The 21,987-nt window shown below is 55.5% G+C and overlaps 2 protein-coding genes across 2 annotated transcripts; both read left to right on the top strand.

Annotated features, from left to right (window-relative positions):
- Nucleotides 1–4,810: 4,810 nt before the first annotated feature.
- On the top strand, nucleotides 4,811–9,297 carry ASB12 (ankyrin repeat and SOCS box containing 12). Its single transcript, XM_075106300.1, has 3 exons — nucleotides 4,811–4,896; nucleotides 6,538–7,383; nucleotides 8,371–9,297. The coding sequence occupies exons 2-3, from the start codon at nucleotides 6,573–6,575 to the stop codon at nucleotides 8,502–8,504; spliced, it is 945 nt and encodes a 314-aa protein (XP_074962401.1). The 5' UTR covers nucleotides 4,811–4,896; nucleotides 6,538–6,572; the 3' UTR covers nucleotides 8,505–9,297.
- A 1,723-nt stretch (nucleotides 9,298–11,020) lies between these two features.
- On the top strand, nucleotides 11,021–21,275 carry AMER1 (APC membrane recruitment protein 1). Its single transcript, XM_075106298.1, is given in 3 exon segments — nucleotides 11,021–11,242; nucleotides 13,061–15,975; nucleotides 15,978–21,275. Coding segments are annotated over 2 exon segments (3,360 nt in total). The 5' UTR covers nucleotides 11,021–11,242; nucleotides 13,061–13,130; the 3' UTR covers nucleotides 16,493–21,275.
- Nucleotides 21,276–21,987: the final 712 nt, after the last annotated feature.

Genomic DNA, 21,987 nt, shown 5'->3' with positions numbered 1-21,987 from the left:
CTCGTTACGTGAGGGAGCAGCTGCAATGCATCGAGCTCTGCCGAGGGGTGGAGGAAGAACGGGTCGAGAGCTTATGGGTAAAAATCAAGGGGCAGGAAATATGGGTGAGACCGCGTTGGGTGTTTGCTACAGGCCACCCGATCGGGACGAAGTTGATGAGGCCTTCTACAGACAGCTGGAAGCAGCCTCACAATCGCAGGGCCCCTGGTCCTCATGGGGGACGTCAACCACCCTGGTTTTTGCTGGAAAAGCAACACGGTGATCCGGGAGGCTCCTGCAGAGCATCGAGGGCAACTTTTTGATGCAGGTGGTGGAGCCAGCGAGGCGAGATGTGCTGCTGGGCCTTATACTAAAGAACAAGGAAGGGCTGGTTGAGGCTGTGAGGGTTGGGGGCAGCCTTGGCTGCAGTGACCATGAGATGGTGGAGTTCAGGATCCTGCGTGGTAGAAGCAGGGCGACAAGTACAATTACAGCCCTGGAGTTCAGGAGAGCCAACTTGGGCCTCTTCAGAGACCTGCTGGGAGGAATCCCATGGGTCAGGGCTCTAGAAGGCCGGGAGTCCAAGAGAGCTGGTCAATATTCCAGTACCACTTCCTTCAAGCTCAAGATCAGTGCATCCCTGTGAGGAAGAAGTCCAGCAAAGGAGCCAGGAGACCCGCATGGATGAGCAAAGAGCTTCTAGAGAAAATCAAATGGAAGAAGGAGGTTTAGGGTATGTGGAAAAAGGGACTGGCCACTTGGGAGGAATATAGGAATGGCGTCAGGGTATGCAGAGATGCAATGAGGAGTGGAGGGAATGGGGGGTGATACAAAACCCTGTGGCCTTAAGGGTAATAACCCTTCCCTAAGTCGGACCAGAGCCCCGTTTCCCGTGGCTCTGCTGCAGTGGCTTTGGGAAAAGTGAATGTTACTTACTGAGCCTGATTTTGGGGTTTTTTTTTTTCCCCTCTCTCAACAAAGAACAGGTCTTGGAGCTTGCTCAGCTGTGGGAGAGAAGCAAGGAATCCAGTGTGAGTGGGAATCAATAAAAATATGTACATAAGCCCCCTTACAAAAAAAAAAAAACAACCCACGTATGGATCTGCAGAATTAGGAGGCGCTGCTCTTGGCCGACGCTAACACAGCGGCAGCCAGGCAGACGCACAGACCGAAGGCTCAGGCTGACCTGACTCTCCCAAATTTGAGTATTCTGCAAGCGTTCCGCTTTTTGTACAGTAACTGGGGACAGCCCCCTCCCTGGCGAGGTGCTTAAAGGGGCTTAAGCAGCACAGACTTCCACAGATCTTACCTGAAAAGGGGAAACTGGGGAGAGGATAAAGATACAGGGAGCCCTTCTGCCATTTTATGGAAATCTGGTCCAATTCTTGTGTGTTATCCTGCTCATGTGTCCCTTCATCCAGCATTTTATTATTTTATTATTTTATTCATCCATCACTGCACAGTGACCCAGCGTGCGTGTGGCTTGAGAAAGCACTTGGGGTAAATCTGGCAATTGACGTGGATCAGAAATTCTGTTTCTGACGGGTGGTTGTTGCAGCCTTACCTGCTGTTGGAGAGTCCTTCAAGAGCAGATGGTTCTCCCGTGCCTGCTCTTACTGCCTGATATTTTGAATAATCAAAAAAGCCTTCACTTATTGAATATATGGTTTGTTATCTCAGGGCAAAGATGCTTTTGGGGGTGGCGTGACTCAGAGTTGTTGGAGTTCCTCCTGAAAGCTTTGGAATGAAACCCAGCACGTTTTAGTATCGTAAAATAAAAGCAGGGAAGACCCATTAGTTCTCCCAGGAGTAACTTGGAAGTGTTGCGAGCCCTGGAGCACGTCCAGAAGAGCATGCTGGGGCAAACAGGCGGATTCATGTGAACCATCAGTGTCACGCAGGTAACTCGCACAACGAAGAGCGGGCACGTGCTGACTTTGGGTTCTGTATTTCAGGTCCTTAACGATCATCATCTCGCATTGGTTTACAGCTTCTCGGATCTGAAGGAAAGGGGCTCCTGGAAGGTGCTGGAAGCAGGGAGCCGTCTTGCAACGCCGCCAAACTTCTGGGGCTCCGACGCTGCCAAAATTCCTTGAGGAATTACAGCCCATGGAGAAGAAACAGTTCCTGGGTTCCTCCTTCGGTTCTAACAACATATTTTGTATGTTAATGCACCCGTTAAATCGTGAAGTGCCTGAGAAGGGGCCCTGGGAGCTGTTGCTGTGCGGGTACGTACAGCGTAGGCAAGGGATGGTCCGCAGGGGTTCATGCCCGCTCGTGGTCAATACCGGAATCACGTTGCTGCTGGAGCCACCTCCAGGCTGGGTGGTGAGAAGGTGGCCAGCGGAACAGGCAGGTGTCAGTGCCGGAAAGCTGCGAGCAGATGTTTTGATGGGCACGGAGGGAAACTCCCAAGTTCAAGGGCTTTGCTGCAGTTTGGCAGTGACTTGTAGTTCAAAGGTAGGAGTCAGAAGTAGCCCCATGCAATAACTCTGCATTTCTGACCTTGAGGACTGTTTAGTAAATCCTTAATCCCTGCAAAATGATTTATTTGGTACTGTTTAGCGCTGAACTTTTTAATCGGAATGCTTAGCAGTGTTAAATCGGAAAGCTCATTACCTCTTTTCAGCTGCGTTAATAACTATAATCTCTTTAATGGAAGCAACTTTGTTGGACAGGATTTACCTTCCCAAAAAACCTTCTTGACTGGCATTAAATACACTTCTGCCCTTTAATTCTTCCCCAATTAATGGAGAGCTGATAAAGGAGCTGCTTTGCCCGGAGCACGCGTCAGGTCAGCCAGCGGCTCGGGGGCAGCCCATTCGCGCTTGGAGCTCAGGCAGAAGGGGAAGGCTTCTCCTGACTCCTCCTCAGCCTTCCCTGGTGTCTGCAGCTGGGGGAAGCTTATCTGAAATGGGTCAGACTTATCAGCTGCCTCTCCTTGGGCTCCCGTTTGGGGTTTATCTGAACCTGCCAATTCAAATATTCGTGCGGGATGGCATTTAATGTGTTTCTTTGGCTGGGAAGGGAGCACAAGGAGTATTTCAGTTTGCATTTTCCCAGTTGAGGGTGGGTTTATCAGCGAGTACTTTGTACTTTTTGCTTCATTAGTATTCAGTCTAATCTCTGTTCCATGCCAAAGAGCTGGTCTTGTTTCTAAGATCTCTTTTCTCGGTTAACAACCGAACAGCAGCAGCAACAACAATATGCAGTTTATCATTAAATTTTCCACTCAAGGATTTTCCTTTCATCTCTAAGTTCCCGTACCAGTTTCCTACACTTCATATTTTCTAATGTGTATTCATTTTGTTGTCCGTATCCCCTTTTTTCCCCCATTATAACACACTGTCTTTTTAATTGCTGCTTTTATTTCTGCAGTTTGTTGAAGGGGTTTCCAGCCAGGTTTGGCTTTCCTGACTGCAGCATCCCTGTTGTGGTTGCAGCTTCTCGACACTTAATAAACCCTGAACCCCCTGCTTTTGCTCCGATGTTTATCCACATTTCTCCTACTCGGTAATCCCATTCATAGCGTTGCCTTTGGGAAGCTGATCTTTGTGAAGTAACAATCTGTTTCTGAGTGGATTTGGAGAGAGTGAAACTATAGAGAAGCCAAAAGTCTAAAACCTGTCGCTACTGAACATTTTCCTGCTCTCCGTGCTTTTTACAGTGTGACTACAAACAGAGAGTGGTGCTGGCGGGGACATCACCGATGTTTTGCAGAGCCCCCTGATTTTAGTTCTTGCAGCAGTGGAGGTTTCTCTGCTGGATAATTTGGTTCCCCTCTCGTTATCTACTAACGCTGATAACACTGCCTCACACTGTCAGACTGTTCCTGCTCCGCTGCCGAAAAGCTTGGCAAAGGTTTAAAGGGAACTGGATAAAATACGATTGCACTTACCAGCTGACAGCTTTTGATAAGACAGCCCAAACACTGCTTCCCGCTTGTTTTGTTTGCCCCTGTAAAGTTTTCTGCCTTGCTATGTGCTGCTTGATTTTATGAAGGCAAAGAAGCGGTTTGGTCTGGCAGGTGTAGCTGGGAGGGAAGCCTAAGGAGCAGCTCAGGCGCGAAATCTGGACCGTCTCCGGTGCCTTTTGTCTGTCTTGTGTTCACTAAACAATTCTGGATGTCGCAAATGGTCATTTGTAGTGCTCTGAAAGTGGAAAAGGCGGTCGGGAGAGGGGTTAAGAGGGAATCCATCTGGGTGATTGGCAGCAACCAAGATAACGTAGAGGCCGGTGCTCAGCAGGGAACGCGCTGCCCTGGCAGGGGACTCAGACCGCCTGGTGCCCCCCGATTCCTGCAAGGAGACAGTGAAGCAGACGCTTTGTGCCTGCTCGGATGGGTCGAGCAGCCTCCAGCACCTGTCCCAGCCCGCCCCCGCCTCGCTGCCCCTCTCTATATTTACCGAGGTGGAACTTTCCAAGAATGGAAGTGGTAAGATAAAACCCCTGAGGGGCTAAAATTAGCCCCAGCGCCCTGGCCCTTCTCCCCCCAGTGGCATTTCAGCTGTGAGCTTGACAGCCTGCGTTGTTGTGCTCGCACAGAGTGGGGGTCCATCCCCGACACAGCAAGAGCCTCTCTTTTTCTCCCTCTCTTTTTTTTTTTCTTTTGGTGCTTTTTGCTTGTTTAAGCCGAGGGAGAGCTCCATGGGACACCGCTGCCTCGCCCGCCCTGGCTGTGAGCATCACCTACCTCCCTAAGGTAAGGCAGCACCATAACGACGCTTAGGTGGCATCGGGCAGTTGAAGGTTACTCGATAACCAGTAGTAAAAGCGTGAGTGTATTCTGTCACCTCTAGCTCCAGTCCTAACCTCCTTTTTTGGGGTCTGCAGATGCATGGGCAGCGTCCTTCAGCTGAAGAGGTGACAACTCTGTTTTGGGCTCTTCTGGCTGAGGAACATCTGTGAGCTCCCCACGTGAGTGCTTACGCTGTTCAAGTAATGTCCCTTCGGAGATGCTTTTCTGTGTGTTCAGGAAATGTAACAGTTGGGTTTTTTAAACTTTTCCAGATTATTTCCCTTGGGAATATAACTGGGCCTTCTTTTTGAATCAAATCTACAATAAACCCCACCACCCCGTTATCCTCATAGGTGGGGGGCTTCCAAAGCTCCAGAGCTTGTTATCAGCGTGTCTAATGAATAACAGTAATGGTGTCATTTCACGTATTTCTGTACAAACTGTCCGGGTTAGCGTAACAGGGCAGAAGCACAGCAGCGCTTTGCTGTCGCTCTCGCTGCCATCACACTTGCTCTACTTAACCAAGATGCGAAGCCGCGCCGGTGGCCTTGCGCGGGGGGTTCCTCCGAGCTTGCGCATCTCGCCACGGCAGGCGGCTGCGGGACGAGCCTCCCGTGGCTGCCCCCCTGCTGCCGCGCTCGTCCGCAGAAAGAGGCGCGTCGCTCAGTGCAGCTCCTTGCCCCCGCCAAGGGAGGATCAGAGGAGCTGCCTGGGGAGCCAGAGCTCTGCCACTGCCGCCTCTCCCTGAGGAAATCTGAGATGCTACAGGGGTGCGACGTGGCAAGAAATTCCTCTGCCCTTCCCAGCAGGTGGTCTTTCCCAGCTGCTCAGGTGCCGGCCGGCGCACCGCATTCCTCGCCCCTTGCTGCTGCGAGGCCAGATCCCGCACCAAGCGCCTGGCAAACGTGTCGGGGTTCAGTCCCAGCTCCGGTGTGATCAGCTCAGGACCCCCTCACCTTCCTCCCCCTACCCTGTACCTCCCAATATAAAAATCCCCCGATCCTTCTTGCAGCCGCGCTCCTCGGGCTCCAGTAGGCAGGAGAGAGGAGAGGGTTTGCTGGGTTCAAATGCTGATGATTTTTGGGAAGGGTGATGCTGAAGGTCCTTAACCAAACCAGCCACCTTCACATTCACTGCATCTTCTATTTTGAAATCCAATCCCTTTAAAAAATGGCCGGGTGTAAAAACCTTGCAATGCCGCCGGCTCCTGAATTAAAACTCCTCAGAGTTTTCCATGGGTGCCAAAGTACTTGGAAGGGCAGGTGCTGCTGAGGCTTCCAACAGAAGCCTTGGCCGATGGGAAGCAGAGTTGAATCCTGCTATTTTCCAACGTGCTCTTCATGAGGGGTGCAGAGTCCTTGCAAGAGCCTGTGGCCACCCAGGCGCCTTCCTGAGCTCGGGGTGTGAGTATCGCCGAGTAGCCTCATACCCTTTACCGCCTTGGGCTAGCAGAACAGCATTAAATCATTTATGAAAAGAAAGTAAAAGCCTGTGAGGTCCCCCACACAGTGTTTGAACTGTGACACCAGATCCAACCGTCTCAGGGCATTCTGGACTGCAGCATTTTAAGGGGAGGTGGCCCACACACGTGCTACAGCAACAGCCTCCGTCTTTGCCTTAGCCCTTTGCCGGCGTGGATTTCCTCGCCTGCAGGGCAATACGCGTGTCAGCAGCGTCACAATCCAATGTTATTTGGGTTTTTGTTGTTGTTGTTGCTGAGAATCTTCCTTAAATTGTGTATAAAAAAATAATAATAAGGTTGTGTTGGGGCAGGGGGCTGGTTCTAACCCTGCGGCGGTGGTGTTTTTGTTGTTCCATAGATCGTTGGCTTTACCATTTACAATGAAAGCGGTACATGGGAGGCAGACCAAAAAAAATGAGCCTAATGGATATCACTAAGATGTTCTCCATGCTCCAGCCCAGGGAAGATGAAGAAGACAACGGAGAAAGCGAGGAGCTGAACCGAGCAGTATCTGAGGACGATTACCAAACCCTAGATAACCTCTTGTCCCAAGACAGGTACAAGAGGTTCATCAACCGCAGGAGCGGCTGGGGCGTACCCAGCACCCCACTGCGCCTGGCCGCCACGTGGGGCCGTGTCAGGAGCATGAAGGTCCTCTTGACCCACGGGGCGGAGGTGGACAGCCTGGACGTGAAGGCTCAAACCCCACTCTTCATGGCGGTCAGCAACGGCCACGAGGAATGCGTGAAGGTCCTCCTGGAGGCGGGGGCCAGCCCCGTTGGCAGCATCTACAACAACTGCTCGCCGCTGCTCATCGCCGCGAGGGATGGGAACATGGACATCCTGCAGCAGCTCCTGGACCACGGCGCGGAAGCCAACGTTCAAGCCAGGCTGCCCGAGTGGGCTGCCAACTCGGTGGCTTGTTCCGGACCCCTCTACCTCGCCGCTGCGTACGGGCATCTGGAGTGCTTTAAGATGCTGTTGCTTTACGGCGCCGATCCCAACTATAACTGCACTGAGGAGAGGGTGATTGCCCAGATCAAGGAGCCCAAGACTCTCCTGGAAACCTGCTTGAGGCACGGCTGCAAGAATGAGTTCATCAAGCTGCTCATTGACTTCGGAGCCAACGTGTACTTGCCCAATGTCACGGTAGACGAGACGGCCCCCCGCAGTGAGGGCCTGGAGCTGCTGCTGCAGGCGAGAGGTAATCTGTGTGCGTGGCCCCAGGGCTGGAAAGGAGTGCTAATTTTGCTCATTTGGGTGCAAGTTGCTTCAGATTCCCCTTCCTTTTACCTCTGCTCCCCAGTAGCCTTACCCAGGCTTTCCTACAAGCTTCGACTCCCTTCACAGCATTGCTTGAGTGCATCAGTCCCTCTAGGCTTAAATTCTTGAGTATTATCATCATTTTACTCGTATTCCTCCCTCTCCCTCAATGATTGCTGTGTTTAGGCCAAAAAAACCCAAGTCTCCAATACTGAACACAGCAAAAGAAGGACATCTCAAGGTTGTGGAGAATAGGTCCACCACTGGCGATTAAATCTGATGGACTTGGATACACATGCTACTGCAGGACTAAAACAGATAGCAGGGATCTGGGGGAGAGTGTCAGGGGAGGGCTTGTTTCTAATAAATATCCATGAAATAGCCCCAATTTCCACTGCTGGCTGTGCCTGGAGGCAGGCTACCTTGTTTTGGGGCTGCGGTGTGACTTACTAAAAACCATTTACGTGGTTATCCTCCCTCGTGGACTCAGCGCAGTGTCTGCTTTGCATCAGTATTTCTAGACACTTGCTAAAGAAGCTGCTTTCAGTGAGGGTCATCGCTGCAGTCGGAGCCGCTCTGGAGCGCGCAGGGATTTCCTCAGCCTGTTTTTCCACTTACTATGAATCTGTTGGGTTAAAGGCTGCTTTTTGCCATTCGTCTCCTTTCTGCTGCTCAGCTTTGGCTCTCCTGTAGTGCCAACATCCAGGAAAACTGCACTTATTTCCATATGATGGTGGAAAATTTCATCTCCTGTGAAATACATGCTGCGAAGCTTGTGGCTGCACACGGGGCGTAACCTGCCCTAGACCAAAACTATGCGTCTTTGCTATCGATGTCCCTTTGCTTAGGGTAATACCGGGGTTGGAGGGGAGCGGGCTCGTGTGTCTTGAAGGTGACCGTCTCATTTTTCCTCCCTCTCCTCGCGCAGCTCATCCCAAGTCCTTGATGTCTCAGTCCAGGCTGGCGATGAGACGCCTCCTGCAGCAGGCTGGCCGCCCGCACGCCCTCGGCGAGCTGGAGATCCCGACGGTCCTGGCGAACTACCTCCGTCACCAGCCATGATACGCAGCCCGCCACGAGAGAGACCTGCCTCGGACACGTGTCGAGCGCCTGAATTAAAAGCCGCTCTGACACCTGCGCGGTGTGAAGCTGCCGTGAATTTGTGGTCGCAAAGTAATTTTTGCTTACGAGGTGCCTCCAAAAAGCGGTGCCCGTGCGAAAAGGTGGGAAGGGAAGGTGGGGAGAAAACAGAGGAGACCTCAGCTCTGGCTCTGCGTCAGGGTGGTGGTAGAACAGGATCAGATTTAGCTGGGTTTGGCTTTAAACCCTCTTTACTGAAGGATTTTACACTTTTAATTGATACTGGTTAGAGAAGAGGCTGGGAAAAGGCGCGGAGGGCAGAGGGAGAGGAGCAAAGGCTGCTTTTACCCTCCTCCCCTCCTGGGGAAGAGCGGGAAGGAGGGAGGCACAACCAGGCTTCGTGCCTGCGGGTTTCCCCCACAGCCACCTCTGAAGCCCCTTTCCCAGAGAGGGTGCTCCCTCCGTTGGGAGGGAGGCTGGACCCGGCCATGCGTGCCCAGCCCGTGGCCGCTGTGTCACCGTGCCTGGGATGCTCCGGACCCCAGGACTCGGCGGTGCGAAGCCCAGCGCTGCCAGGCGGCAGCACGGGCAGGGCCCGGAGCCCACGGACTCCCCGGCTCTGGCCTCCTGGCCCCAGCTCTGTCTTTAGACACCATCTAACTCCCCTCAAAAGCTGTTCATGTTATGGCCAAGGGATCTTTTGTGATTGGGCAGTTGGTTTTGGCTTTTTAAATTAAAAATATTGCTACTATTCTTATTAAACTATCATGACCCATTTGGTGAAATATCCTCTAAGCAGAAGAGGCCGGCAGCCCAGCCAGCATCGCTCGGAGGGGGTGCAGGGAAACGCCGCACCCGGGGAGCTTCAGGCCGAGCCTGGAGCGGGGCATCTCAGCGGTGGTCCTCAGTCGCTCCTGCCTTTGGCAAGCACCTCCATCTCTCCGGCTGTGATCGGTGACAGAGACAGCCGCCGGTGGCAGCTGGAGGAGCCGTGCTGGCTCTTCCCACAGCCGGGAGCTGATGGATAAAGCACGCTGCCCTCGGCAGCTCAGCCCACGCCTGCCGGTGGCGCTCTGGACCACTTTTGAGATGCAGCAGAATATATCCCCGACGGTTTAGTCCACCCTACCCTAATTGCATCTCAAACACAAGTGCTGTTGGGGCAGAGGCGCGTGGCCTTCGGGAGCTTTGAGGAGGCTGTAGCGAGGTGGGTGTTGGTCTCTTTGCCCAAGTTACCAGTGACAGGACAAGAGGAGACAGGTGTGAATTTCCATGTCTTTATAGTCTACAACTATAAAGCTACTGGCGCGTGTCCAGAGGAGGCCACGGGGTTGGGGAAGGGTTTAGAGGGGAAACCGTACAAGGAGCAGTTAAGTCACTTGGTTTGTTCAGCTGGAGCAGAGGAGGCCGAGGGCAGCCTCATGGCGCTCTGCAGCTCCCTCCCGAGGGCAGGAGGGGGGGCAGGGCTGGTCTCTGCTCTCTGGTGACCAACGCCAGGGCCCGAGGGAATGGCAGGGAGATGTGCCAGGGGAGGGTTAGGCTGGGCATTAGGGAAAGGTCCTTCCCCCGGAGGGTGGTGGAGCCCTGGAACAGGCTTCCCAGGGAGGCATCACGGCACCAGCCTGGCGATATTCCAGAAGCACTTGGACAAGGCCCTCAGAGACACGGTGTGAATTTGGGGTGTCCTGTGCAGGGACAGGAGCTGGGCTCGATGATCCTTGTGCGTCCCTTCCAGCTCAGGACATTTTAACTGCCTGAGGGGGGGTCGGTCTCTGCTCCCAAGTCACCAGTGACAGGGCGAGAGGGAATGGCCTCAGGCTGCGTCAGGGGAGGTTTAGGTTGGAGATGAGGGAAAATGCCTTCCCTGCCAGAGGGGTCAGGCCCTGGCACAGGCTGCCCAGAGAGGTGGGGGGGGTCACCGTCCCTGGGGGGGTTCAAACACTGTGCAGAAACGGCACTTGGGGACACGGTTTAGGGGCCTGGGGGTGTTGGGCTGGCGGTTGGACGTGATGATCCCAGAGGTCTTTCCCAGCCACGATGACGCCATGTGGCAGCCGAGCGTCGCACCCGCGTGGGGCCGTGGGCTCCCGTGGGCCTTTCGGGAGCCAGGGTCCCCAGACTGGGGCGGGTCTCGCTGCACAGCTGGGGGGAGCCGTGCTGGGGGTTGCAGTGGGTGGCCGGGTGGGGCTTGGGTGTGGCCGACACGCAGTACCAGTGACGCCCACGCGGCGCGGCAGCGGCGCGCGCAGTGCCAGTACCGCGGCGCACACGTGCGGTCGCGTGGGGGCGCACACGTCACGGCAGCGTTCCCCCCCCCCGCCCCCCCCAACACCCCCCGACGTCACGCACCGTCACAGACACCCGCGGCGTGACGGCGACGGCGCGGGTCGGTGCCACACACACACACACACACACACACACCCCCCGCCCGGGTCCGTTTGTCCGCACGCCACGCGCATTGCCACGCGTCGCCCGCGCCGTACAGCGTCACGCAGCCGCCCGTAGCCCCGCCCGCGCGTCACACCCTCCCTCCGCCTGACGTCACAGCGGCCGCGCCCCCGCCGCGGAGGCCACGCCCACTCCGTCACAGAGACCCCGCCCTTCCTCGCCGCGCCGGGCGGACCCGCTGACCCGGCGGCTACTCGCCGGCGGCCTGGGCTGGCCCGGGCTGGGCTGGGCCGGGCCGCGGCGCCCCCGCGCCTCGCAGCCCCCGGGGGCCGGTAAGTGCCGGGGGGGGGGGCTCGACCCGGCGGTCGGAGGGGCGGGGAGCCGGGGAGGAGGGGGGGGGGGGGGGCTCCGGTGCGGGCGAGGGGCGGGCCGGGCCCGCCGGGCCGCCCTGGCTGCCGGGGCCGGGGGTTCCCCCCTCGCCCCCCCCCCCCCGCCCCGGCTCGCACCCACCGCGCCTCCCCCGCCGCGCGCCTAAAAGTTTGGGGGGCCCGGCCGAGTTACGGGGGAGCGGGGAGAGCCTTCCCCGCCTCTCGCAGGGCGCGGCGGCTCGGGGGGACCCCCGCGATGGACACCCACCCCCCCCACCCCCCCCCCCATGGCCACCAGCCCCTGCTCCCCCGGGCGTGCCCGGCCCCGGCCGCCCCCTTCCCCCCGCCCCGGAGCCTCCCGGAGCCGAGCAGGTGAAACGCGCCTTGCCTTACGGGCTTGATCGGGTCTGGTTTGGTTTTTTTCTTCCTAAAAAACCCCCTTTTTCACATGTTATCAATAGTTGTGTTTGCCCTCAGCGGCTTTATTTTCCAGGCATCCCTGAGCAGCCGCCCGGTCGCAGCAGCGACCGTTGACGCCAGCGCTGACGTGGAGCCGGAGCGAAATAATTTTCAAATTAAATTTTTCCCCCAAAAATATCATTTCTGTGTCATTTCCCACACCCCTGACCCCCTCCGCTTCGGAAGCGTAGGGATGCACGCGTGCCCTTCTCCTCCAGGCCTACCGAGCCAGCCCCTGCAGGGAGGCTCCGGGGGTGTCTGGGGCTGCAGGAGGGCTCCGGGGCACCCCTGGAGAAACCCCATTTTTTTTTGGGGTGGGGAAGGAGGGTTTCCCGCCCAGCTACACCCCCGCCGTGATTGGAGCAGGGCGGGTGCGCCCCAGGGGTTATTGGCAATTATCGAAGCGAAGTAATGCCACGATCCGCCCCAGACTTGGGCGGGGGGAAACCAGTAAATCACAGGTTTGCCGTGGGGTCGCAGGAGCTGGAGGCCGTCGTCTGGGCGTATTTTTAATTTGCGATATCTGGTGAAACACCACGGAAAGCTTCGCCGGCCTCACGCCGGTAGGAGCTGAGCCTCGGTGTTACAGCTCGGTGGCACGTTACGATTTTTATTGCTTTTACTTTCTCCAACCTCACCTCTGCGAAAGAAACGTTATTATTTCAGTTCTCCTGTTACCGACATCAATCCAGGATCAAATTTAAAGCCTACCCCTCTGCTTCTGAGCTAATCCGATCAGGGTGGCTCATAGCGGATGTTTTTAATGCACTTCTTTCTCACTGGGCAGATGATTTTTAAAAACAACTGAAATCTACAAAAAAAAAAAAAGTATAGTAAACAGCTTTCTTCCTGGACACGTGCTTAGCGTACGGGCTGCGTCCTGGCTTGGTTCTCCATCAAAGTGCTCCCCGTTGCTTGACGTTAGGTCTGGGAGGGCTGCGAGTGGGCTTGGGCAGGCGTCGGTCCCTCTCCCGGCCGCAGCAGCCTGCGTCTCCCTGCCCAAAGGCGGCCGGTAACCGAACCCCATCGCCCCGGTGGCAAAAAGGCCGGGGATCCAAAGGGCTTGTGGGGAGGTGGCTCAGGGCTCAGACCTGCCTGTGCTCGGGAGGCCACCTGATGGAGGCAGGTGGGTTCTCCTGCACTTGCAAATTGTAAAATTTAAGCATCGTGACGTTTTTGTGCCCGGCTTTAAGGAGCGGAGGGAGCCGAGTGGCCGTCGGAGGCTTTTGGAGCTCCGGTTCCAGCTGGGGATGAAGCTCTTCACCTCTGGCTTTGCGCCGTCTGCTGCCGTCTCCTCACCTCTCCCCTTTCTCTTTGCTTTAGATCAGCTGTGATGCTTCGATCTCTGTGCCCAGAAGAGGACTCTGCTACCAAAGTCGTCGTTTCCAGCTAGATGCACCCGAACCGGCCGGCTGCCATGGAAACGGGCTGCACGGCAGAGCCTGCCCGGACCAGGTCGCAGTCGGTGCTCTGCGGGCAGCAGGAGGGAAGCGACCAGCGGCGGGAGGAGCACGGGGACCGGCTGCCCGAGGCGGGCAATGCCTCCATCGCGGCTGCGGAGCCGCAGCAGCCTCAGCCGCCCCCCGGCAAGCTGAAGAAAACAGCTTTCAAACTGTTCGGAGGGAAGAGGAGCATCTGTACGCTGCCCAGTTTCTTTGGAGGCAGAAGCAAAGGCCAAGGGAAAGCAGCCTCTAAAAAGGGCCTCAGTAAATGTAAGACCCACGATGGGCTCAGCAGCACTGGATACGACAAGGGCGGGGGGGAGCAGCCGGAAAGCCCTTTGGAGGGCAGCGGAGACTCGCATCCGTGCCCTTTGCCGAGCTCCCAAAGCGCTCACTTGGCCGTAGGCGCCAGCGCCAGGTTTGATTTCGGCCAGCAGGACAGCTCTCCACCCGGGAGTATCGAGGGCTGTGAGAAAAAGCCCAACGGAGATAAGTCCTCCTTTCCCAGACCCAAAAAAGGCCTGAAAGGGTTTTTTAACAGCATCCGGCGTCACCGGAAAAGCAAGGTTACTGAGTGTGAGAAAGCAGAGCTCCCGGAGTGGGCCGGGGATTCGGAGGAGGCCGGCAAAGCTCCTGGCGTGGGAGCGGAGAGCCGAGGGGCCGCGGAGGGAGCGGGACCGGGAGCTGTCCCGCTTGCCGCGGCCCGCGCCGGGGGCTCGGAGGATGACCGCTCGGCAGGCACAGCTGCCGACTGCGGCGAGGCTGCCGAGCCCGGCTGTCTCGTGGCTGATGAAGGCAGCTCTGAGGGCGACGCGGTGGAGATGCCGGGGAAGAGGGACGTTCTGGATACGAAATCAGAGGCTGACACCGTTGACTGCGCAGAGTTTGACTACAACAATCTCCTGTTGGCCTTTCATCCGGACCTTGTGGAGAGTGACCCTCCCTGCCTCCACTCCGGGGACCTGCTGAGCCTCATCTTGGGAGACGTCACATCCCTGAAGAGCTTCGATTCCCTGACGGGGTGCGGAGATGACATTGCTGAGCCCGACATTGCTGAGAGCACCATCTCTGTGGAGCGCAGCAGGGATGCTGCTAAACGGAGCTCCTGCCTGGTCACCTACCAGGGCGGTGGGGAGGAGATGGCCATACCCGAGGAGGCGGAGGAGTACCTCCACCAGATATGGAACAGCAACACGGCAGGGGACAGGAGCTACGGAGCCCAGGTGTCGAGTAGCAGTTTGGAGACACAGGCCTCGCACGAGGCGGAAGCCCACCCCTACATGGGGGACGCTATGGACGGCGTTGACCTCCTGACGCCGCAGAGCGACCAGCAAGAGTCCGCCCCTAATAGCGACGAGGGTTATTACGACTCCACCACGCCGGGGCCGGAGGATGAAGCCGGAGATGGGCTCGGCGAGATCAAGAAGGACCGTCTTCCCAGAGACAGTTACAGCGGTGATGCACTTTATGAGTTTTACGAGCCCGATGATGCGCTGATGAGTCCCTCTCACGGGGAAGAATCCCTGTTTGAGAGCAAAGTCTCTCACCAGGGCATCTTCAGCTACTTCTTGGACATCTGCCCCGCTGCTGAGAAGAGCCTGAACCAGGTGATGGATCAGAAAAGAGGGGTGATGGAAACGGAAGAAGAGCGGCTAGCGGCCATTCAGAAGGAGCTGCTGTACTGGGAGCTGCAGAGGGAACCGGTCTTGAAACGACTTGATGCTCCCAGCAAGGAAAAGTGTCCCCGGGAAAAGCAATGCGTTGAATGTAAAACTAGAGCAGCCAACTCGATTGGCAAGAACCAGAGTGGCCTTGGGAGTGAGCAGGTGGCCTCGCACGCCCCAAACAGGGGTGTGAATGGTGGGGTTTTGGTGGCTAGAGCTGAAAATCCAGAGTGGAGGGATTTTCCAGGGACTCTGCATCCAGAGAACTGTTACAACAGCCAAAAAGCCCAAGGAAGTTGCCTTATTCAGCTCACAAAGAACAACCCGGGGTTCGATTCGGACCCGGATTGTGGGTTGTTCGGGGGTTCCATCCACGGCAGCGTAGCTCCAGCCAAAGCAGGGATGTTCCCTGGCTACAGACTCCCAGAGCTCGAGCGTGGTAGTGGGGCAGAGACCACCACCGGCAAGCCCCAGGTGGGCAGCGAACACGAGCCCGAGCATGCTGTGAGCTTCTCACAGGCACTGGTGGAGTTTGCCAGCAGCGGGACCCTCTTCTCCAGCCTCTCCGAAAGTCTGGGGAGCTCTGCCTCTGGCTCTTCCTTCACCCAGAACCTCCCTGCCCTCCCCACCATGGTCACCTTTGATGTGGTCGACGTGGAGCAGGAAGGAGAAGGGGAGTGCGAGCAGCATCCCGAGATGAACGCCGGTGAGGATATTGCTGAGGCCTTTGACGACGGCTACGGACGGAAAGAGTCGTTAGCTGAATGTGATGAGAGAATGTCCCCAGGGTACCCCCTGGGCTCCTTCCAGAGCTGCAACTGGGGTGTTGCCAGCCTGCCCCGCCACCTGCGCCTCCACGGGCTGAGCCCCTCCATGCCAGCGCCGCTCTCCGTCAACCGGAGGAGCCGGTCACTTGACACGGAGAGCCTGGAGTTTGAGCTTGCCGACTCGCAGGTTGCCAAGAGCGGCCCTCAGCCGTGCCGGCTCTGGTCGAAGCGAGAGGGTGGCAGAAAGGACTCGGGCGGAGCGAGGAGGAGCAGGAGCAAGGAGGAGGGCGAGCTGGCAGCTCCCGATGGCGGGTTGAGCTGGCTGGGCTTGCAGCACCTCCAGCACGACGCCGACAGGGCTCCCGGGGGATGAAGCACTGGGGTTTTGCTCCGGCCGCTGCCGTGGAGAGCACCTGGGAACCATCGGGGCAGCCGGGCACCGTGTCCCCTTTCCTGGCTCTCTCCCGGAGCGTCGCTGGAGAGACCCCGGACAGGCGGCCCCAGGAGCCGGAGCTGAACAGGCACCCGCTCAGGCCCTCCAATTTACCTCTGCAGACCGATGCGAGGCGGTCCCGGGAGGCGGCTGGTTCCTACAGGTACCACGGAGAAGTCACCGCCAAAAAGCTGGCGCGCTTGTTACCCGTGGGAGAAACGGAGCCGGAGCTGCCCCCGGGCTTTAGTTTCGCTTGCTCCCCGGAGAAACGGGCCAAGTGCAAACCCGTCGGCATCGCCCAGGGCGTGCCGCAGCATCCCAACGACAGCACCGACACCGTGAAAAGCCCGGAGTGCTGCGGGGAGCCCCTGAAAGGCAGAGCCACCCCCGGCCACGCGCTGCCTGCCGCCTGCCGGAGCACCGCGGTGAATGTCGCCGAAGCTGAATAGCTGCTCCGGGGAGGGCGCGAAAAGGCTTGCAAAGTGCAGGGAGGGAGAAAATACGCGTTAGCGAGCGATTTGTGAATGACTTTAATTTAGGCCTGGGCTGATAAGGACGAGCTCCTCTCCCGCAGCCATGGTACGTGGTCTCGCTGCTGCGGATGCTTTGGTGGGGCTCGGAGCTGCCTCCGGGATTCGTACGGTAACGCTGAGGCACTTTCTTGTTTTCCGCCACGAGCCACCATGCTCTCGAACGCCAAGTGCCGCGGCAGCCCCCCGCGCGCGCTCACGTTGCTGCTAGAGTAAAAGCTGGGACCGGACCCATCGCTAGCGTGGCAGGTTTGGGTTTTTTCCTGCAGGATTGGAGTTGGGGGCGCAAGCCTTGGGGAAACTTTTGGGAGAAACCGGGTTTTTTTCTTCCTCTTGGTGAAATGTTTTGGTTCAGACTCACTTTGAATGTCTTCCGTCTCGGTCTCGATTTGGGGAGGCTGGGAGGAAAGGTGCCGGTTATTTCCAGAGCGATGACAGGAGGCGAGTCAGCTGAAAGGGGAACTTCACAGTAACATCTTTATTTATGTTGGTTTTTTTTTTTTCCCTTGCCCCAAAGGAGAGCAGGAGCTTCTGCGTGTGTGCCAATAACGCTTTCAAGGTCTAGTTTCAATTTGCTCAAAGATACTGCGCTCAGAGGGGTGCGCTGTCGATGGCCTCCCTTTTGAGGGCAAAGTGTCCGTCCCTTTGTCGTGGTCTGTCTTCACGGTGCGTAATTCCTGGTTGAAACCCTTCCCGAGCTTTGTCCCACGCTCCTCGTCTCTCCGGGCGCTGGGCACATGGACAAGGTCTTTGAAATAAGCTAAATTTGCATCGTGCCTGTAGCTGTGAGGTTGCAGGTGCCATTATTTTCTTCAAAAGGAAGTTTTGTGCATTGTTTTGGTTTTGGGTTTTTTTTTTTCCTAATTATTTTACAGTTGTTTTCTTTGCATAAACGAAGAAAGTATTCTGTTAATTGGAATACAGGATGTAACGCAGCCTAAATTAGGCTTCATGACTTCTTCCTCCTAACTGGAGGGAACAAAAAAGCTGGAGGTTGCTGCAGGTTTTGGATTTCTTTTTCCTCTTTGAAGGAGCGTGGAGGAGGGACACGAGCTGAGGAGACAGACTTTGTCTGAGGAGGTCGTACATTGATGGAAACATCGATTTCAGGCCATTGGTCCGTGTGGCTCCTCCCTTGTCCTCAAACACGCTTGTCTCTAAATGAAACCTCCCTGTCTTACGAAGTTTCTTCCTTCTTCTGTCCAAGCTCTGTATTCTGGTCTTAATTCAGTAACCGATGATGATTTTTGTCCCTCCCCCAGCCCCCGAGTTGCCCTTTTTCCGCTTCTTTGCGGCAGAGTTTGTAGCATTAAAACGAAATAATCACGAACTGGAAATACCAGAGTTTTCTCCCACCTCCGGAGCGACGTGCGGGGCGAGGGGCGGCTCTGCCCGGCCCTCGCCCACTTCTGCTGCCGCGGCGAGCGACCGCCCTGCTGCCCTCCACCCGCAGCCCCGTACGGATGTGGCTCCGGTTGGAAACGCCAGCAGCTCCCGGCATCGCTCTGTTTAAGGCACGAGGAACTGTTTGGGGTTTGGTTGTTTTTTCCTCCCCCCCCCCCTCCAAGCAAAATGAGGCCCTATATTTCTTTTTGAGAAGAGACTCCGTACTGCCCTGTCCTTGTATATCCGTGATGGAGCGGGGAAGGGCGAAGCCAGGCTTTGCTTGCCCACGGTTCGACTTATTTATATGGTATTTTTTCTTTCCTGTACAGGCTGCTGAGGCTGGAGCAGACCCATCTGTGTATCCATGGGCTTAAATCTTAATTTTTCAGTATTTTCCTGCCAGCGCAGCTGCAGGGAGTTACCGCCCGAACCTGCCGTGCCACGTTTTTTCCTCCCACCCCTCCACGCGACCGGAGAGGGTTTCGTGGGACAAACCCGACCCCTGACGCCGCATCCCCCGCGTGCAGGGGAGAGCGCGGGCGGCCAGCGAAAGGCCCCCTCGCCTCCGAGGTTGTAAGCGCAGCCTCCCCTCGTTGGCGCGGCGCGGCAGCGCCTGCTGACGAGTATTGCCTGACTGGAACAGGCTCCCCTCTTGCTCGGAGCAAGGACAGGGTCGGGCCGAGGCCCTGCACATCTCCCCGCCACTCGGATTAAAAACCACAAGCAAATTCTGCTTTTTTTTTTTAATTCCTATTTTATTTTAGCGTGTCACCAAAGGCATCTCATGGGTCGGGGGGGGGTTTGCGTAGTGTTTCGTTTAGACATGGCGCGGCCTTTGCCAAAGTCTTGGTGAGGTGTGGAAGTGTCTCGGTGCTAAAATGAATGTTCAGTTGCAAGTGCATGTCTCTAGGAATAATTCTTTTGGTTGTAGGTACGTAAAAGCTCAGCGAAAACAGCTTCTAGGCTCGAATGAGTGAAAGCAATACAGCCAAGACTTGATAATCTGACTTTATACCAAAGCTTTCTCTTCTTCATTTGATGTGAACTAAATGAAGCAAATATCTGTTGATTTAAAATTACTTTCCTAAAAGCATTTTTGGAGCTAATTTCCTGGATTATCGGCATATTCTGCCCCATTGACCCAAAGAAATAAGAATTTTCAGTGCGTAACCCAGCCTGTAAATTATCGCTGCTGTAGAGAGATTGGATTTCTCTGCCTAATGTGCTGCTCTTCCTAAAATATCCGTCTGCCCCGGGATAAATAGGAACAGATATTCTGGTCTTGATCTGGATCAAGCTGTTAGTCACATACTGCCTTCCTTACCCGAGGAACTCAAATTTGAGAGGGGTAATTGAGGCTTTTTACGAAAAAGGGCTTCCGAACCAGAAATAAGTCATAAAAGTCAGGAATAGCAGCTTGTCTTGCCAAGAGATTAAGGAAAAACTCCCCTCGAGGCTGTCGCCTGAATGCGTCCTTTCCAGGGAAGGCCTTGCCTCAAAGTGATGAATTGTGGCGGTTAACTTGTGCCCAAACCGCTGACGTTCGGGTCAGCCTACCAAGTAATTCTGTATTGCATTCTGGGGACTTTGGGGTTTGTTTTTGTTTTTATACACGCAAGAAAACGGTCGTTTTTTATCTATTTTTGTATAGTTTTGCATTTTATATTCACGGGGAAATTTTACGGGCTGTTCTTTTACTCGTGTGCGTTGTCTTTTGAAGTGCTGTGGTTTCCTGTTCCGATGGAGAAAAGGCAATGCGAGGAAACCGCCTCGCTCCTCGTGTCCTCCCGTGACGTGCTGCTCCGCTTCATATCCAGGGCCAGCTCTGAAACCCAGCAGCCGGTCCCTTGCGCACTCCCTCTCTTCGCACACACCGCTGAGACGTCTCTGTTTTGATACTCTCTTCACACTCGTTAACTGCTCTTTCTTTTTTTTAAAGTTTTGTTTTTAAGCTGAATTTGTGGACTTCGGTGATTTCTCCCTGGAAGTACCGTCGACCGGCTTTGGACTAGAAAGCCGCGCGTTTCGCTTGGGGCTTTCCCTTCCGTGTGCTTAAACTATTTTATCCAAACCTGGGGCTTTTCTTAAACCCCCAGGCAGGAGATGCTGTGGGTTGGTGCGTGGCGATGCTCCTGAAACCGGTGACGCTTCTCCTCTCCCCTCGGTGCTCCCTGGCTGGGCGGGGAGCTGGGCTTTCACCCTTGGGCGGGCAGCATCGCCTGCTCCGCCTCGGAGGGCTGCTCCTTAAATAATCCCGGGGTCTGCATGGGATTAGCGGGGCTTCCCACCTCTCCTCCTCTCGTGCCGCCTGCATTGCCAGCATCAGTAAAGCATCTTCCTGGAATAATACTGCCTTGAATTTTGGGATCAGAAATGCAAGGAGGGCCTCTGGTAAGCCAAGACCTAACACTAGTTAACGCGGCTCCTTCTTGCTTTTGTTTTTTATTTAGTTGAATGAATATGCTGCTTTGTTTGCTTGACTCTGTAGGAGTTGTGCCCCTGCAGAGTCTGCAACCCTGCATGGGGTGTAAGGGCTGAAATAACTTCTCTGCGGAAGGCCACGGTGATTAATTGAGCAGACAAGAACAATGTCAAACAGTGACGTGCACAAGGAAAATGAAATGCTGAAAAGCGAAAAGATTACAGCCGAAAGCAAATTTTTTTCCCCTTCTCCCCCCCTCCCCCCCACCAATGACAGCAGAGATGGCGATTGCCACTGAGACATTTGGCTCTGCATAGATTTTTATGTCTTTTAATTAAATAGCTCTTCGCCTAATGGTGCTTTTTAGTTTTTTTACTACAAGGGTTTGCTCGGGCACGGGCGCTAGACGGGCAGGTCGCTCAGCAAACATTCCTGGGGCGCTCGGACCCGCGCCGCCTTTCACATTCCCTCTGCCCCTTAACTTCGCGGCTCCCTCCTCTCCAGCCGGGGCCACCTGCTCGTCTCGCCGCTATTGAGGCATCCGAGAAGCTACGCTTGGGTGAAGCGATCAAATCTAGAAAAGGCTCTCAGTTCTAAAGAAAAAACAAATAATAACTAGCCCTTGTCCCAGGTCGCCCCGTGCTTCCCCTCCGCCGTCCCGCGGCGGGCAGGCTGCCGAGCTGCCCTGCAGGCGCCCTGGGGGCGGGGGCGGCTCCTCCCGGGTGACCGACTCGTCTGAATTTTGGGGTTTGGGGTTTTTTTTTATTTTTTTTTTATTTTCTGGTCTCATTGCTACTAGTCCTTTAAACTTTTTAATGTATTGATTGTGTTTTAAAATGAATGTTCCTTTCACTGAATTCTAATGAATAAACCAGATTTTTAGAGAACATTGCATTTTGCTTGTGGTTTGGTTTTTTTTCCCTGCTTATTTTATGCTTGATTTAATCTTGTTCTTTCCCCCCACCTCCTTTCTCTTGATTATTTGCAAGTGAAGTGGCTTTTTCAACGGGAGAAGGCAACAGAAGAGATGCTTCAGAGAGCACCGCACGCCGCTGGTCCATAACACGCTCCTCGGCCAAACCCCGTGCCATTAAATGAACCCTGCAAAACACCCATCATTTAAGGCACCAGCCGCCGGAGTCAAACCTTCCCTCTTCATTTCCCATCCTCCGCTGTCGCTGGGCTCAGGCGGTGGCCAGGGCTGAGGTGGGTGCCGGGGAGCAGAGATCGCGTGGGCTCCGAGTTAATGAAGCGTCGCTGGTGGGCTCCGTCCTCGCAAGGTGCCCGGGCCGCGGGTGAGCCGGCACACGGCAGCGAGCTGGGCTGGGGCTTGCCGGGCTCCTTCCTTTTCGGCAAAATTTATTATAACAGGAATTTCAGTGGCATCCATGGGAGCAGGAAAACCAGTGATGGCTTCGCCTCCCGCCCTGCCCCGCGCTACCTGGTTGGCCTCACCGGTAGGTTCCTTGGAATGGAAGAGGAAGGGTTGAAGGGATGGTTTTAATTTGGGTTTTTATTGTGCAATAAGCATTTCTATGGGAATTTATCAGCCTTATGACCCAGTAGCATTAGTTTCCTGGTCTATTAGTTCCTCTGGGCTGTGTCT

This window comes from Phalacrocorax aristotelis, chromosome 11 (genome assembly GCF_949628215.1).
Source record: "Phalacrocorax aristotelis chromosome 11, bGulAri2.1, whole genome shotgun sequence".
In the NCBI taxonomy this organism is placed as follows: domain Eukaryota; kingdom Metazoa; phylum Chordata; class Aves; order Suliformes; family Phalacrocoracidae; genus Phalacrocorax; species Phalacrocorax aristotelis.
This window is presented reverse-complemented; position numbering and strand designations above follow the sequence as displayed.

Bases quoted from the DNA above. Each gene is read 5' to 3' on its own strand.
- ASB12 (XM_075106300.1), top strand. From the start codon at position 6,573: ATGGGAGGCAGACCAAAAAAAATGAGCCTAATGGATATCACTAAGATG. The intron at 7,384-8,370 runs GTAATCTGTGTG...CTCCTCGCGCAG, and splicing joins GCTGCTGCTGCAGGCGAGAG to CTCATCCCAAGTCCTTGATG.